Genomic DNA, 18,174 nt, shown 5'->3' on the forward strand with positions numbered 1-18,174 from the left:
TTCCTCTAACATGAGGATCCTTACATATCATATTTTTCGAAGTATAAGTTGCAGTAGGCTATAAGATGCCAAATACATTTCAAAATAAATTTATTCAAATCATTAAATCCATTAAATATTTTAAATTTTTTTACGTGCTGTTTAGAACAGGAAGATAATTTTGGTAGGATATTCATTTAACAGTATTTTTCCACTTTTACAAATCTAATTTTATTCACTTAGTTTTATATTATTGTCTTCTTTTACCATTGCGCACCTTGCTGTTAAGTAAATTTCCAAGTGTTTTACTTTCTTAACTATTTGAATGGTTTCTTTGATGTTTATAAAGATTTTTCCTGTTAATGAAGCTCTTTCCACACTCCAGACATTTATGTTTTTTCTCTAGTGTGAATTCTTTGATGACGATAAAGATTTCCACTCACACTGAAACTCTTTCCACACTCCAGGCAATTATATGGTTTTTCTCCAGTGTGAATTCTTTGATGTCTACTGAGATCTCCACCCTGAGTAAAGCTCTTTCCACATTACAGGCATTTGTAGGGCTTTTCTCCAGTGTGAATACTTTGATGTCTACTGAGATGTCCAGCCTCAATAAAGCTCTTTCCACACTCCAGGCATTTGTGGGGCTTTTCTCCAGTGTGAATCCTTTGATGATGAAATAAAGTTCCACTTTGAGTAAAGCTCTTTCCACACTCAAGGCATTTATAAGGTTTTTGTCCAATATGAATTCTTTGATGACGATAAAGATTCGAACTCATACTGAAACTCTTTCCACACTCCAGGCATTTATGTGGTTTTTCTCCAGTATGAATTCTTTGATGTTGACGGAGATTTTCAGCCTGAGTAAAGCTCTTTCCACACTCCAAGCATTTGTAGGGCTTTACTCCAGTGTGAATCCTTTGATGTTGAAGGAGGGCTCTATTATGAGTAAAGCTCTTTCCACATTCCAGACATTTATACGGTTCTTCTCCTCTGTGAATTCGTTGATGTTGATGAAGGTACCCAACCTGAGCAAAGCTCTTTCCACATTCCAGACATGTGGATGTTTTTTCTCCTATGTGTATTTTTTGATGCGCACGGAGGTGTCCAGCCTGAGTAAAGCTCTTTCCACATTCCATGCATTTGTAGGGCTTTTCTCCAGTGTGAATCCTATGATGTTGAAGGAGGGTTCCACTATGAGTAAAGCTCTTTCCACACTCCATGCATTTGTAGGGCTTTTCTCCAGTGTGAATCCTTTGATGTTGAAGGAGGGTTCCACTATGAGTAAAGCTCTTTCCACATTCCAGACATGTGGATGTTCTTTCTCCTGTGTGAATTCTTTGATGCTCATGGAGGTGTCCAGCCTGAATAAAGCTCTTTCCACATTCCATGCATTTGTAGGGCTTTTCTCCAGTGTGAATCCTATGATGTTGAAGGAGGGTTCCACTATGAGTAAAGCTCTTTCCACACTCCATGCATTTGTAGGGCTTTTCTCCAGTGTGAATCCTTTGATGTTGAAGGAGGGTTCCACTATGAGTAAAGCACTTGCCACATTCCACACATTTATAAGGTTTTTCCCCTGTGTGGATTCTTTGGTGGTTATCAAGAGTTCTCCTCAGATTGAAGCTCTTCCCGCATTCCTGGCACTGATACGGTTTTTCTCCTGAATGGGTCCTCAGGTGGTTTTGAAGCTGAGGGTTTGTTTTGAAGGATTTTTCACATTGTGTGCAGTCGTGTTTCTTCCCCCCCTGGGGGTCGGGTCGTCTCCTTCGGGAATTCCCGAGGTTTCCGGACTCTCCGCTTCTTCCCGCCTTCTCCCCGTTTCTCCCTCCGGGCATCCCCCTTGGACTCCGCCTCATGCCGTTTACGGGCGCCTCTTCTACAGCCTTGACTTTTTTTGGGTCGCCGCCGCCGTTTCCCGAGAAGCTACGCCTTGAGGTGGGCGGGGCTGCCAAGCGAGGCCACTCCTTCCGACCGGCACTTTCTTTCTCCGCCGAGCTCGTCTTTCCTCCTGAGGGGGCGAAGGGGGAGAAAGTTGTTAGCGCTTCGTTCTCGCCCTCCAAAAGAACTCCCAAGCCCGCCCGGCGATGATTCCGAAACACCCGCCTCACGCCGCCTTTTCAGCCAGGCTTTCAGGCTGGGCCTCAAGCTCCCCGTCAGCCTCCCCTGCTTTAGAATCTTAAAGCGTCCCTACCTGCATCGAGTGTCCGTCAGCCAGACCCTCCGTCCCGTCCGCGTCCACACGCCTCCCCGGTCACGCCATTTAAATCCGGGCGCTTACCAGTCACGTGATTCCCCCCTCAGAGCTCCGCTCAGCCGACGGAAGTCCTATTAATAAGGAAAAGCTGGATTCTCTTCACCGCGGAGGGATTCATTTAAAAACTTTCACAAGGGTTTGCTTAACAAAGAAATAATGTCTACGGAAAGTCTCAGTCATCCAGGTCAGTGGTCTCCAAATTCAGCAACGTTAAGACTTGGGGACTTCAACTCCCAGACTTCCAGCAGAGCTCGCTGAGGAACTCTGGGAGTTGAAGTCCGCAAGTTTCAAAGTTGCCGAGGTTGGAGACCCCTGGTTCTCCCACGTGATTTCCCCTTCAGAGCTACGGCCAGCCGAGCAATCCAATTAATAAGGAAAAACTGGATTCGCTTAATCGCGGAGGGATTCCTTTAAAAACTTAAAGGGTTTGCTTAACAAAGAAATAATGTCTACGGAGAGCCTCAGTCATCCAGCTCTGAAGTCTCCAACCTCAGCAACTTTCAAGACTTGGGGACTTCAACTCCTAGAGTTCCTCAGTCAGCAAAGCAACTCTGAGAGTTGAAGCCCGCAAGTCTCAAAGTTGCTGAGGTTGGAGACCCCTGATATTCCAGTTCATGATTGTCCCAAAGGGGTTGTTTTTTCCAAGAGGCAGCTGGGCTTTCTGGTTCCAAGAAGCTTTTTCAGCTCTTGACTGGAGGGTGGGAAATTTATAAGTCCTTCCATGCCCCCCACTCTTCTTCCCATCCAGTCAGAGTTGAAGAAACTTCTTGGATGAGAAGGGAAACGTCTTTGAAGGAAAAACAAAAAAGCCCAGTTCCCTCTTGGAAAAGAAAAGCAAGTTTGAGAAATTGGGGCGACTCACTTAACAACTGCATTGCTTAGCAATGGAAATTATTCCAACTTTGTCATAACAACAACAACAACATATACCTTCTTTTCTATTATTTCTTAGATATATTTTACTATGAGTATCTCCTCTATAACCTTCATCATGTATTTTACTGTGTGTATATAGATATATACCCACTAAAACCCTCATTGTGTATTGGACTAAATAAATAAATAAAAATATTAAATAACAACAGAGTTGGAAGGGACCTTGGAGGTCTTCTAGTCCAACCCCTTACTTAGGCATGAAACCCTACACTACTTCAGACAGATGGTTATCCAACATCTTTTTTTAAAAGGTCCAGTGTTGGGACATTCACAACTTCTGGAGGCAAGCTGTCCCACTGATCAACCTTTTGAGTGTCAGGAAATTTCTCCTTAGTTCTAAGTTACTTCTCTCCTTGTTTAGTTTCCACTCATTGCTTCTTGTTCTACCCTCATAAGTGAATGAACAGGCAGGCAGGCAGTAGATATTTTGATTGATTGATTGATTGATTGATTGATTGATTGATTGATTGGACTTGTATGTTGCCCCTCTCCGGGGATTCATGGCGGCTCACAAGTAAAAACACAAAACACTTCTGAAGCCCAATTATAAAAACTAATCTAAAGCCCCAATCATACACCATATAAAACACACTCATTCACATCACACTTATACTAACAGCTGGAGCAAGATGTTAAGCTCACGGCCTCCAGGCCTACCGGCAGAGGTTTTAACGCTTTTGAGATAGATAGATAGATAGATAGATAGATAGATAGATAGATAGATAGATAGATAGATAGATAGATAGATAGATAGAAAAAGAAAGCACGCATTGGAGACAGATGCCACATATTTCTGCTCCACACTGTTTTCTTTTGTTACGTTGTTGGGATCGCCATCCTGACTTTTTTGACCACCCCATGTTGCTAAACCTGCAGCTTTCTTCTTGTTTTGCTTCAACCTGTGCTGGTGAATGACTGCAATAATTTTTTAAAATTTTATTTCCTTTAGTCTGAAGTCTGTCTTTAAATACAGGTAGTTCTGAATTTACAACCACAAAAATTCTGTTGCTAAAGAAGACCGTTTTTAAGTCAGCTTTGCTCCATTTTATGACATTGTTGTTAACTGAATCACTGCAGTTGTTACGTTAATAACAGGGTTGTTAAGTGAACATGGCTTCGCCATTGACTTTGCTTCTCAAAAGATTACAAAAGGGGATCATGTGATCCCAGGACATTGCAACCGTCAAATATATGAATCAGTAGCCAATTGTGAATTTTCATCACATGATTACTGGGATACTGCAATGGTTATAACTCTGAAAAATGGACAAAAGTCCAGTTTTAAAGAGCTAAATTGAAATGGTTGCTAAATGAATTATTGTAACTGACAAGACTACCCATAACATATTTGCTGTATGGCTGAAGAGGGTGGCTATCAAAGCTTCGCATTCATGATTTTAAATGTCAATGTCAAAAGTGCCCTCTCCTCCCTTTCCCATTATAATTACAATTATAATTCCATTTATTCATCATTTAATTCTTTATTGCCACCACCTACAAAGGTGGAAGAATCACCATTGAACACAGAAGATTTGAGATCTTTAGTGAAGGAACTTGAACAAACGATTTTTTCACTTTGGAAACAGGAACCTTGCTGATCTGGGTTATACAACCTTTTGCTTCAAAGTTCTTGACATTTATAAGGGATTCTTGTTTATTTATTTATTGGATTTGTATGCCGCTCCTCTCCGTAGACTCGGGGCGGCTAACAACAGTAATAAAAACAGCATGTAATAATCCAATACTAAAACAGTTAAAAACCCTTACTATAAAACCAACCATGCATACAGACATACCATGCATAAAATTGTAAAGGCCTAGGGCGAAAGAGTATCTCAATTCCCCCATGCCTGGTGGCAGAGGTGGGTATAAGCTTACGAAAGGCAAGGAGGGTGGGGGCAATTCTAATCTCTGGGGGGAGTTGGTTCCAGAGGGCCGGGGCCACCACAGAAAAGGCTCTTCCCCGGGTCCCGCCAAGCCACATTGTTTAGTTGACGGGACCCGGAGAAGACCCACTCTGTGGGACCTAACTGGTCGCTGGGATTCGTGCAGCAGAAGGCGGTCCCTGAGATAATCTGGTCCGGTGCCATGAAGGGCTTTATAGGTCATAACCAACGCTTTGAATTGTGACCGGAAACTGATCGGCAACCAATGCAGACTGCGGAGTGTTGGTGTAACATGGGCATATTTGGGAAATACCATGATAGCTCTCGCAGCTGCATTCTGCACGACCTGAAGTTTCCAAACACTTTTCAAAGGTAGCCCCATTGTTGCTTCATCTGTGAAGGCTATCCAAAACTTCACAGGGAATTTGGAGTTTCTGTAAGCCGCCCAGAGTTGATGTAACCAGAAGACGGGCAGCATATAAATTTAATACAAAATTATAGTATTTTAAATTATAAATCACCATTTATTATGAATGGTATATTTATATGCCAGGCTCTGTGCCCTTTATCGTTTGGACTTAGCAAAAATCTTGCCAACGTTAACATAAACCATGTGGGGCTCTAATCATCAAATCAATTTATCGGATCATCTCTACTGCAGCCTTCCTCAATCTTTTACCCTCTGCGTGTCTTAAACTGCACTTTCCCTCATGCTATCAAGGAGGCCATTGGGGCAACCAGGCAAGGGTTCCTTGTTGCCACCGATACCGGTGCGGATATGCGTGCAGCTCTTGGTGACCAGTGTGCGCATGTGCCCGTGTGAAATTTGGATTCCGTGCATGTGCACGAAGTGAAATATCACGCAATGAAGCTCTAGCATGAGCAATTTCACTGATTTTAGGTGGTTCTTTCCCTTTGACGCCTGCACAGAAACAAAGATGTCAACAAAAATTGTTGGAACCTCTCGCACATGAGTATTGTCACATGAGATTTTGCTTCCTGCACATGTGTAGAAGTCAAATCTTATGCGGGCACCGACGTCCACCCACCGGTCAGCTGGAGATGTGCATGCAGCTCCATTTTCCCTACCGGAGCTCTAGAGTGGCCCATACCGGTAGGAACCCAGTACTGGTGGCAACAGTCTAGCAAAGGGGCTTCCAACTCACGTTGTCATGTACTATTATTATTATTATTATTATTATTATTATTATTATTATTATTATGTGATTCCTCCAGCTTGTGGGCCAGGAATTTGACCCCTCCCCACCCCTGGTCTAGCATCTTTCAAGAACACTAAATTAAGAATCGGTGCCACGTTCATTGCTTCCCACCTGGTATTAATCTATTAATGGCTCTCCTGATTCCCTTTGCTACCAGGTCAACGGCTTGGAAGGTCAACTGAGAAGTCACCAAAGAATCCTTGCTACCAAATATGGCAAGCATCAAGAGAAGGGAGGAAAGGAGAAAAAAAGATGACCTCATTTAGGTGCTGCTTGAGCGAGAGGACAATCTGTGGGTGAAAGAAGGACAGGTTTGCAGAATGTTTTCTGGAGCAGTGCAAAAGAGCATTGATGTCCATAGATGTCCATAGATGGGACAAGTGGTGACGCGGGGATCAAATGACTCAACTGATGCACTTCTAACACCCAGTGCTGCGATGGACATCATCACTTCATTGATGACAGGACATCAGGATTCCTTTATCGCCATGTTGATGTCATTGTTTCTTATAGAAGACACTAGTCCTTAAGAGTGCTACTTGGATTGTAAAACTCATTTCTGAGCAGCTGGTGTTTCCTAAGTCATGTACCTATCTCTTTTTCTAAAAACAAACAAACAAAAAAAGGATCTTGTATGGTATTAGTAGATCCAATGATGGTCTTTCTTCACCCTGAGCTTTGTTTGCAGAGGAAAAATAGGAAGATCAAGGTTCCCACAAGTAAATCACGATCCTTAATGACTTAATGAACATGTCCATGTGGTTTTCTCTACGTCAGAAGGTGGTTTTCTTTGGACTCTTGCAATATTTTTTTTTAGCTTCCCTGCTTAGTTTGCAGATCTAGGATTTCTTCATGGTGTCATAGCAAAGTGTCCAAAATACACTGCTCAAAAAAATAAAGGAAACACTTAAACAACACAATATCAAACTTCTGTGAAATCAAACTGTCCACTTAGGCAGCAACACTATTTGACAATCAATTTCACATGGTGTTGTGCACATTCAACTTGGTACAGAACAAAGTATTCAATGAGAATATTTCATTCATTCTGATCTAGGATGTGTTACTTGAGTGTTCACTTTATTTTTCTGAGCAGTATATTATATATTTCCCTTTATTTTTTTGAGCCAAGAGCCTGCAAACAAACTTTTCTGTTAACAGATACTTAGGATTATTGAAAAAGAGAATTCACAGGAAACCATTTAAAGGTAGCTAAATTTATAAACTATTCATATGTAGCTTCAAATTACAAAGAATCCTCAGCTGAATTGTCTACAATCCACATAGGGTTTTTGATCATCTGTACCAATCTTGTAGATGTTCCATTTAAAATATCCCTTTCTTCTAAACTAGTTCAAATGCGTATTTTGTGGATAATTTTATAACCCTCCATGCATCTTCCTATTTCCCCTCCCTTAAAATGTGTAGACTTCAATTCTCAAAATTCCCCAGCAAGACATCTTGCCGAGTTTGAAAAATACCATGTAGAGAGGTAGCTATGAACCCACCACACTTATCATTTTGTCCCTCCTTTTAAATGCTTCCATTTTCCACTCTAGTTTTTGAAATGTGGGGCTTGAAAAAGGAGGCACTATTCTAGGGGGTGATCACAGTAATTGGGAGGAAAAACACATGCTCCTATTCACTGGTGGGTCGGTACTGGTACAGCACGGTTCTACAGACAAGTAGCAGTAGTGGTGGGAGGCTCTACCCACCCACCCTGGACACTTCTGAGAATGTTTAGAAGCGCCACGCATGTACGCACACACACACACAAACCATTAACGATGGGATTTAGAACCCATCACTGCCCCTATTGCACTTATTTTCAGTTTATCTTGAGATCATCTCAAGCAGGGAATTTAATTTCTTCACAACGTAAACTGCTCACAGTGTTTAATTGAACTCTTCCTCGAACTCTGGACAGCCTTTTTAATTCCTCTGCCACATTGCTCCTCAAAAAAGCAGGGTTTGCATTGTGATCATGCAATACACAGTTGGTCCACAGATGGCTCTGGATCCAGCAGAATGTATTATTCTCCTTCACCAAACCAGCTGTGTTGAGATATGTTCCAGCCAAGATGGAAAGGCTGAGATGCAAGTGGTTCATACACGAGGTAGATATACAGAGCCAGGAAGAAAAGATAAAGGGACTGTTGCTTTTGAAGGTTGGCTTCAGCAGGAACCTCTGTTACTGAAAGGAAAAGAACGAATCTGGCCCACCTTGCATTTTTCGGACTATAAGATGCACCTGACTATAACACACACCTAAATGTTGAAAAGGAAAGCGAAAGAAAAAAATTTGGCCTGTGTGCAACCCATTTTGGGGCCTGTTTTCTGCCCATTTTCAATGTTTTTTCAACTTGATTTTTCAGGTCCGTTTTTGAGGCTTTGGGGGATCATGTTTGAGGTTTTCTTTGCCCTGATTTTGAAGCTATTTCCAACCAGGTTTCTTGGCTAATTTTCTGGGCTTTTTTCAGCCCATTTTGAGGCTTTTTCTGCCTCACTGGGGCTTTTTGCTCTGCTATGGGGTTTTTTTTGGGGGGGGGGGGAGCATGAAAAATAGGCTGGAAAAATCCTTGAAAATAGGCCAAAACAGCCTAGAAAATGGGCTCCCAAAATAGCCCCGGAAACAGACCAAAAAAATTCCTCAAAAATGGGCTGAAAAAAGCTGTCTGAAATCTTATAAACTGAAGTCTATAAGATGCACAGAGACTTCATCCCCTTTTGGGATAAAAAAAAGTGTTTCTTATAGTCTGAAAAATACGGTAATATATTAAACTACAGCACCATTGATCCACAATTAAATTTGCAATGATTATAGAAGAAAGTACAATTGAATACCCTTGCTCTCACATTCCTTGCACAATCTGCAAGATGTGGACTTTTTAAAAAAATGTGATTAGGCAAAACAATAATTTGTAATATAATTGAAATGAAACTATGAGGTGATACAGAACAGCAAAACTGTTAAACAAGCCATAAGAATAAAGGAGATAGTAAAATGTTCCTTTACTTAACAATAGTAAAACAGTAAAAGTGAACCAACGTTAACTGTGGTTACTACACTATTTAGTGATTAGTTATGGAAAGAATAACAAAATGTTTCAGTTTATATACCCTGGAATATTTGAGTTGATATAGTCCTTGCTCACATTGAAACATACAATTTGAGATGGCAATGAAGTATTAGTATCCACAAACCTGCCTTTTTAGGTGTAATTAGGTTCAGTAATAAATATATAATGAGTTTCTTATACCTTAAGAAACCACAGAGCATTTCATCCAAAGTTGAACTGATTTTGCTGGTTATTGAAACATATTAACCATGCTGCATCCATTTATTAGGTTCCTCCAACATGAAGGTCCTTACATATCGAATTTTTCAGAGTATAGGTTGCAGTGGACTATAAGATGCACATTAGGTTTGGGGGAAGAAAATAGAGAAAAACGTCTGCTTACCAGATACTCCTCTGGCTAGCACCTTTAGTCTGGTCAGCTTCAGTACATTATTTTATCCCCTGGTTAGGGCTTTAAAAAAACCTTATTCAGAGAGAGTAACAGTGAAAGAGCTTGCAAGCCAGTAAGAGCTTGGAAAATCATTAGCACCTGCTTAAGGCCAGAAAGAAACATTTGGAGCAAATGAAAGCAATGGAAAAAACCCTGCAAAGACATAGGGCTTGGAAAACATTCTTCGAAAAGAGTAACAATGAAAGAACCTGCAAAGTAAGAGCTGGGAAGATCCTTAGCATCTACTTAGGGCTGGAAAAAAAAGCTTCGAAAAAAAGCTACATCCAGGGTATAAGACCCACCTGAATTTTCAACCTCTTTTAGGAAGGAAAAGGGTACATCTTACACTCCAAATATACCTGAGGGTTATCCATTCTTTTAGTCATGTTATCACAAAGGCTTTGTGAACCAATCTAATAGTCCAAACCCTACAGTTTCTTTAAATTGTGGTAACATTTCCAATTTTTTTCTTGCTGGTTTTCCTTGCTAAATACATTTCAAAATAAATTTATTCAAATCATTAAATCTATTAAATATTTTAAAGTTTTTTTACATGCTGTTTAGAACAGGAAAATAATTTTGGTAGGATATTCATTTAACAGTATTTTTCCATTTTTACAAATCTAATTTTCTTTGCTTAAATAGTTTTATATTATTGTCTTCTTTTACCATTGTGCACCTTGCTGTTTAGTAAATTTCCAAGTATTTTACTTTCTTAACTATTTGAATGGTTTCTTTGATGTTTATAAAGATTTTTCCTGTTAGTGAAGCTCTTTCCACACTGCAGACATTTATGTTTTTCTCTAGTGTGAATTCTTTGATGATTATAAAGATTAGCATTCACATTGAAACTCTTTCCACACTCCAGGCATTTATATGGTTTTTCTCCAGTATGAATTCTTTGATGTCTGCTGAGATCTCCAGCCTGAGTAAAGCTCTTTCCACACTCCAGGCATTTGTAGGGCTTTTCTCCAGTGTGAATTCTTTGATGTTGAAGGAGGGTTCCACTATGAGTAAAGCTCTTTCCACATTCCAGACATTTATACAGTTTTTCTCCTGTGTGAATTCTTTGATGTTGAAGGAGGGTTCCACTATGAGTAAAGCTCTTTCCACATTCCAGACATTTATACAGTTTTTCTCCTGTGTGAATTCGTTGATGTTTACGAAGGTATCCAATCTGAGCAAAGCTCTTTCCACACTCCAGACATTTATGATTTTCTCCAGTGTGAATCCTTTGATGTCGAAGGAGGTTTCCACTATGAGTAAAGCTCTTTCCACACTCCAGACATTTATGTTTTTCTCTAGTGTGAATTCTTTGATGATTATAAAGATTAGCATTCACATTGAAACTCTTTCCACACTCCAGGCATTTATATGGTTTTTCTCCAGTATGAATTCTTTGATGTCTGCTGAGATCTCCAGCCTGAGTAAAGCTCTTTCCACACTCCAGGCATTTGTAGGGCTTTTCTCCAGTGTGAATTCTTTGATGTTGAAGGAGGGTTCCACTATGAGTAAAGCTCTTTCCACATTCCAGACATTTATACAGTTTTTCTCCTGTGTGAATTCTTTGATGTTGAAGGAGGGTTCCACTATGAGTAAAGCTCTTTCCACATTCCAGACATTTATACAGTTTTTCTCCTGTGTGAATTCGTTGATGTTTACGAAGGTATCCAATCTGAGCAAAGCTCTTTCCACACTCCAGACATTTATGATTTTCTCCAGTGTGAATCCTTTGATGTCGAAGGAGGTTTCCACTATGAGTAAAGCTCTTTCCACACTCCAGACATTTATGTTTTTCTCTAGTGTGAATTCTTTGATGATTATAAAGATTAGCATTCACATTGAAACTCTTTCCACACTCCAGGCATTTATATGGTTTTTCTCCAGTATGAATTCTTTGATGTCTGCTGAGATCTCCAGCCTGAGTAAAGCTTTTTCCACACTCCAGGCATTTGTAGGGCTTTTCTCCAGTGTGAATTCTTTGATGTTGAAGGAGGGTTCCACTATGAGTAAAGCTCTTTCCACATTCCAGACATTTATACAGTTTTTCTCCTGTGTGAATTCGTTGATGTTGACGAAGGTATCCAATCTGAGCAAAGCTCTTTCCACACTCCAGACATTTATGATTTTCTCCAGTGTGAATCCTTTGATGTCGAAGGAGGTTTCCACTATGAGTAAAGCTCTTTCCACACTCCAGACATTTATGTTTTTCTCTAGTGTGAATTCTTTGATGATTATAAAGATTAGCATTCACATTGAAACTCTTTCCACACTCCAGGCATTTATATGGTTTTTCTCCAGTATGAATTCTTTGATGTCTGCTGAGATCTCCAGCCTGAGTAAAGCTCTTTCCACACTCCAGGCATTTGTAGGGCTTTTCTCCAGTATGAATTCTTTGATGTTGAAGGAGGGTTCCACTATGAGTAAAGCTCTTTCCACACTCCATGCATTTGTAGGGCTTTTCTCCAGTGTGAATCCTTTGATGTTGAAGTAGGGTTCCACTATGAGTAAAGCTCTTGCCACATTCCAGACATTTATAAGGTTTTTCCCCTGTGTGGATTCTTTGGTGGTTATCAAGAGTTCTCCTCAGATTGAAGCTCTTCCCGCATTCCTGGCACTGATACGGTTTTTCTCCTGAATGGGTCCTCAGGTGGTTTTGAAGCTGAGGGTTTGTTTTGAAGAATTTTTCACATTGTGTGCAGTCGTGTTTCTTTACCCCCTGGGGGTCGGGTCGTCTCCTTCGGGAATTCCCGTGGTTTCCGGACTCTCCGCTTCTTCCCGCCTTCTCCCCGTTTCTCCCTCCGGGCATCCCCCTTGGACTCCGCCTCATGCCGTTTACGGGCGGCTCTTCTACAGCCTTGACTTTTTTTGGGTCGCCGCCGCCGTTTCCTGAGAAGCCACGCCTTGAGGTGGGCGGGGCTGCCAAGCGAGGCCACTCCTTCCGACCGGCACTTTCTTTCTCCGCCGAGCTCGTCTTTACTCCTGAGGGGGCGAAGGGGGAGAAAGTTGTTAGCGCTTCGTCTCGCCCTCCAAAAGAACTCCCAAGCCCGCCCGGCGAGGATTCCAAACCCCGCCTCACGCCGCCTTTTCAGCCAGGCTTTCAGGCTGGGCCTCAAGCTCCCCGTCAGCCTCCCCTGCTTGAGAATCTTAAAGCGTCCCTACCTGCATCGAGTGTCCGTCAGCCAGACCCTCCGTCCCGTCCACGTCCACACGCCTCCCCGGTCACGCCATTTAAATCCGGGCGCTTACCAGTCACGTGATTCTCCCCTCAGAGCTCCGCTCAGCCGACGGAAGTCCTCTTAATAAGGAAAAGCTGGATTCGCTTCACCGCGGAGGGATTCATTTAAAAACTTTCACAGGGGTTTGCTTAACAAAGAAATAATGTCTACGGAGAGCCTCAGTCATCCAGCTCTGGGGTCTCCAACCTCAGCAACTTTCAAGACTTGGGGACTTCAACTCCCAGAGTTCCTCAGTCAGCAAAGGAACTCTGGGAGTTGAAGCCCGCAAGTCTCAAAGTTGCTGAGGTTGGAGACCCCTGATATTCCAGTTCATGATTGTCCCAAAGGGGTTGTTTTTTCCAAGAGGCAGCTGGGCTTTCTGGTTCCAAGAAGCTTTTTCAGCTCTTGACTGGAGGGTGGGAAATTTATAAGTCCTTCCATGCCCCCCACTCTTCTTCCCATCCAGTCAGAGTTGAAGAAACTTCTTGGATGAGAAGGGAAACGTCTTCGAAGGAAAAACAAAAAAGCCCAGTTCCCTCTTGGAAAAGAAAAGCAAGTTTGAGAAATTGGGGCGACTCACTTAACAACTGCATTGCTTAGCAATGGAAATTATTCCAACTTTGTCATAACAACAACAACATATACAGTACCTTCTTTTCTATTATTTCTTAGATATATTTTACTATGAGTATCTCCTCTATAATCTTCATCATGTATTTTACTGTGTGTATATAGATATATACCCACTAAAACCCTCATTGTGTATTGGACTAAATAAATAAATAAAAATATTAAATAACAACAGAGTTGGAAGGGACCTTGGAGGTCTTCTAGTCCAACCCCTTGCTTAGGCATGAAACCCGACACTACTTCAGACAGATGGTTATCCAACATCTTTTTTAAAAAGGTCCAGTGTTGGGACATTCACAACTTCTGGAAGCAAGCTGTCCCACTGATCAACCTTTTGTGGCAACCAGGCAAGGGTTCCTTGTTGCCACCGATACCGGTGCGGATATGCGTGCAGCTCTTGGTGACCAGTGTGCGCATGTGCCCGTGTGAAATTTGGATTCCGTGCATGTGCACGAAGTGAAATATCACGCAATGAAGCTCTAGCATGAGCAATTTCACTGATTTTAGGTGGTTCTTTCCCTTTGACGCCTGCACAGAAACAAAGAACTCAACAAAAATTGTTGGAACCTCTCGCACATGAGTATTGTCACATGAGATTTTGCTTCCTGCACATGTGTAGAAGTCAAATCTTATGCGGGCACCGATGTCCACCCACCGGTCAGCTGGAGATGTGCATGCAGCTCCATTTTCCCTACCGGAGCTCTAGAGTGGCCCATACCGGTAGGAACCCAGTACTGGTGGCAACAGTCTAGCAAAGGGGCTTCCAACTCACGTCGTCATGTATTATTATTATTATTATTATTATTATTATTATTATTATTATTATTATTATGTGATTCCTCCAGCTTGTGGGCCAGGAATTTGACCCCTCCCCACCCCTGGTCTAGCATCTTTCAAGAACACTAAATTAAGAATCGGTGCCACGTTCATTGCTTCCCACCTGGTATTAATCTATTAATGGCTCTCCTGATTCCCTTTGCTACCAGGTCAACGGCTTGGAAGGTCAACTGAGAAGTCACCAAAGAATCCTTGCTACCAAATATGGCAAGCATCAAGAGAAGGGAGGAAAGGAGAAAAAAAGATGACCTCATTTAGGTGCTGCTTGAGCGAGAGGACAATCTGTGGGTGAAAGAAGGACAGGTTTGCAGAATGTTTTCTGGAGCAGTGCAAAAGAGCATTGATGTCCATAGATGTCCATAGATGGGACAAGTGGTGACGCGGGGATCAAATGACTCAACTGATGCACTTCTAACACCCAGTGCTGCGATGGACATCATCACTTCATTGATGACAGGACATCAGGATTCCTTTATCGCCATGTTGATGTCATTTTTTGTTATAAAATACACTAGTCCTTAAGAGTGCTACTTGGATTATAAAACTCATTTCTGAGCAGCTGGTGTTTCCTAAGTCATGTACCTATCTCTTTTTCCAAAAACAAACAAGCAAAAAAAGGATCTTGCATGGTATTAGTAGATCCAATGATGGTCTTTCTTCACCCTGAGCTTTGTTTTCAGGGGAAAAATAAGATCAAGGTTCCCACAAGTAAATCACGATCCTTAATGACTTAATGAACATGTCCATGTGGTTTTCTCTGTCACAACGGAGGTCGTTTTTTCTGGCCTCTTGCAAAATTTTTATTTAGCTTCCCTGTTTAGTTTGCAGATCTGGGTTTTCTTGATGGTGTCATAGCAAGGCGTCCAAAATACAGTGGTACCTCGAGATACGAGTTTAATTCGTTCCGGACCTGGGCTCTTAAGTCGAGCAGCTCTTATCTCGAACGACTTTTCCCCATAGGAATTAATGTAAATAATTTTAATTGGTTCCAGCCCTCAAAAAACTCACAAAGTAAGTCTAAATTATGCAGAAAGACATGTTTTTAATGAAGAAATGTACATGTACATATAAATGAATAATGAAGTTTCTTTCACTTAACTTGTAAACTTTCTTAAACTTTTAAATTTACATATGTTCAACTTCTCTGCCACCCAATCCTGTAGGACAGAGGTCCCCAACCCTTTTTGCACCAGGGACCGGCTTTAAGCGACCAAGAGAGGAATGGGTGAATGAATGGACGGAGGGTGGGAAGGAAGGAAGGAAAGAGGGAAGGGACAGGAACAGAGGAAGGAAGCAAGGAAACTTATGAAAGGGGAGAGTAAGAGAGGAATGAGTGAAGGGAGGGAGGGAGGGAAGAAGGTGGTAAGGAGAAAGAAAAGAAGAAATAGAGGAAGGGAAGGTAAAAGAGAGAAAGAAAAAGAGCAAGAAAGAAAGAAAGAAAGAAAGGGGGAAGGGACAGGAACAGAGGAAGGAAGCAAGGAAACTTATGAAAGGGGAGAGTAAGAGAGGAATGAGTGAAAGGAGGGAGGGAAGGAAGAAGGTGGGAAGGAGAAAGAAAAGAAGAAATAGAGGAAGGGAAGGTAAAAGAGAGAAAGAAAAAGAGCAAGAAAGAAAGCTGCAAGCACCCCCCCGAGCCCCCCAGGCCGGCTGCAACCTTTTAAAACACGCGCGCCGCTTCGCAGCTGTCTCCTGAAGCCGAACGCGGAAGTTAGCGTTTGGCTTCAGGAGACAGCTCCTTGGCGCTTGTATCTCGAATTTGGGCTTGTAAGTAGAACAAAAATATCTCTCCCCTCCCAGCTCTTATCTCGAGTTGCTCTTAAGTAGAGCAGCTCTTATGTCGGGGTTCCACTGTATACTGCTCAAAAAAATAAAGGAAACACTTAAACAACACAATATCGAACTTCTGTGAAATCAGATTGTCCACTTAGGCAGCCACACTGTTTGAGAATCAATTTCACGTGGTGTTATGCACATTCAGCTTGGTACAGAACGAAGTATTCAATGAGAATATTTCATTCATTCTGATCTAGGATGTGTTACTTGAGTGTTCGCTTTATTTTTCTGAGCAGTATATTATATATTTCCCTTTATTTTTTTGAGCCAAGAGCCTGCAAACAAACTTTTCTGTTAACAGATACTTAGGATTATTGAGAAAGAGAATTCACAGGAAACCATTTAAAGGTAGCTAAATTTATAAACTATTCATATGTAGCTTCAAATTACAAAGAATCCTCAGCTGAATTGTCTACAATCCACATAGGGTTTTTGATCATCTGTATCAATCTTGTAGATGTTCCATTTAAAATATCCCTTTCTTCTAAACTAGTTCAAATGTGTATTTTGTGGATAATTTTATAACCCTCCATGCATCTTCCTATTTCCCCTCCCTTAAAATGTGTAGACTTCAATTCTCAAAATTCCCCAGCAAGAAATCTTGCCGAGTTTGAAAAATACCATGTAGAGAGTTAGCTATCAACCCACCACACTTATCATTTTGTCCCTCCTTTTAAATGCTTCCATTTTCCACTCTAGTTTTTGAAATGTGGGGCTTGAAAAAGGAGGCACTATTCTAGGGGGTGATCACAGTAATTGGGAGGAAAAACACATGCTCCTATTCACTGGTGGGTCGGTACTGGTACAGCACGGTTCTACAAACAAGTAGCAGTAGTGGTGGGAGGCTCTACCCACCCACCCTGGACACTTCTGAGAATGTTTAGAAGCGCCACGCATGTACGCACACACACAAACCATTAACGATGGGATTTAGAACCCATCACTGCCCCTATTGCACTTATTTTCAGTTTATCTTGAGATCATCTCAAGCAGGGAATTTAATTTCTTCACAGTGTAAACTGCTCACAGTGTTTAATTGAACTCTTCCTCGAACTCTGGACAGCCTTTTTAATTCCTCTGCCACATTGCTCCTCAAAAAAGACGGGTTTGCATTGTGATCATGCAATACACAGTTGGTTCACAGATGGCTCTGGATCCAGCAGAATGTATTATTCTCCTTCACCAAACCAGCTGTGTTGAGATATGTTCCAGCCAAGATGGAATGGCTGAGATGCAAGTGGTTCATACACGAGGTAGATATACAGAGCCAGGAAGAAAAGATAAAGGGACTGTTGCTTTTGAAGGTTGGCTTCAGCAGGAACCTGTTACTGAAAGGAAAAGAACGAATCTGGCCCACCTTGCATTTTTCGGACTATAAGATGCACCTGACTATAACACACACCTAAATGTTGAAAAGGAAAGCGAAAGAAAAAAATTTGGCCTGTGTGCAACCCATTTTGGGGCCTGTTTTCTGCCCATTTTCAATGTTTTTTCAACTTGATTTTTCAGGTCCGTTTTTGAGGCTTTGGGGGATCATGTTTGAGGTTTTCTTTGCCCTGATTTTGAAGCTATTTCCAACCAGGTTTCTTGGCTAATTTTCTGGGCTTTTTTCAGCCCATTTTGAGGCTTTTTCTGCCTCACTGGGGCTTTTTGCTCTGCTATGGGGTTTTTTTTTTGGGGGGGGGGAAGCATGAAAAATAGGCTGGAAAAATCCTTGAAAATAGGCCAAAACAGCCTAGAAAATGGGCTCCCAAAATAGCCCCGGAAACAGACCAAAAAAATTCCTCAAAAATGGGCTGAAAAAAGCTGTCTGAAATCTTATAAACTGAAGTCTATAAGATGCACAGAGACTTCATCCCCTTTTGGGA

At 41.6% G+C, this 18,174-nt stretch overlaps 1 protein-coding gene and 1 pseudogene across 1 annotated transcript in view; one reads left to right on the plus strand and one right to left on the minus strand.

Annotated features, from left to right (window-relative positions):
- The window catches only part of LOC139163587 (peroxidasin homolog), a 128,936-nt gene extending 121,918 nt beyond the window's left edge, over window positions 1–7,018 (plus strand). Inside the window, exon 22 of the mRNA XM_070744446.1 lies at window positions 6,436–7,018. Coding sequence (XP_070600547.1) covers window positions 6,436–6,534 — 99 coding nt within the window. The 3' untranslated portion in view covers window positions 6,535–7,018. The remainder of the gene's footprint in view (window positions 1–6,435) is intronic.
- Window positions 144–13,010, minus strand: LOC139163589 (zinc finger protein 208-like; annotated as a pseudogene).
- Window positions 13,011–18,174: the final 5,164 nt, after the last annotated feature.

Source organism: Erythrolamprus reginae, chromosome 3, assembly GCF_031021105.1.
Source record: "Erythrolamprus reginae isolate rEryReg1 chromosome 3, rEryReg1.hap1, whole genome shotgun sequence".
Taxonomy (NCBI): domain Eukaryota; kingdom Metazoa; phylum Chordata; class Lepidosauria; order Squamata; family Dipsadidae; genus Erythrolamprus; species Erythrolamprus reginae.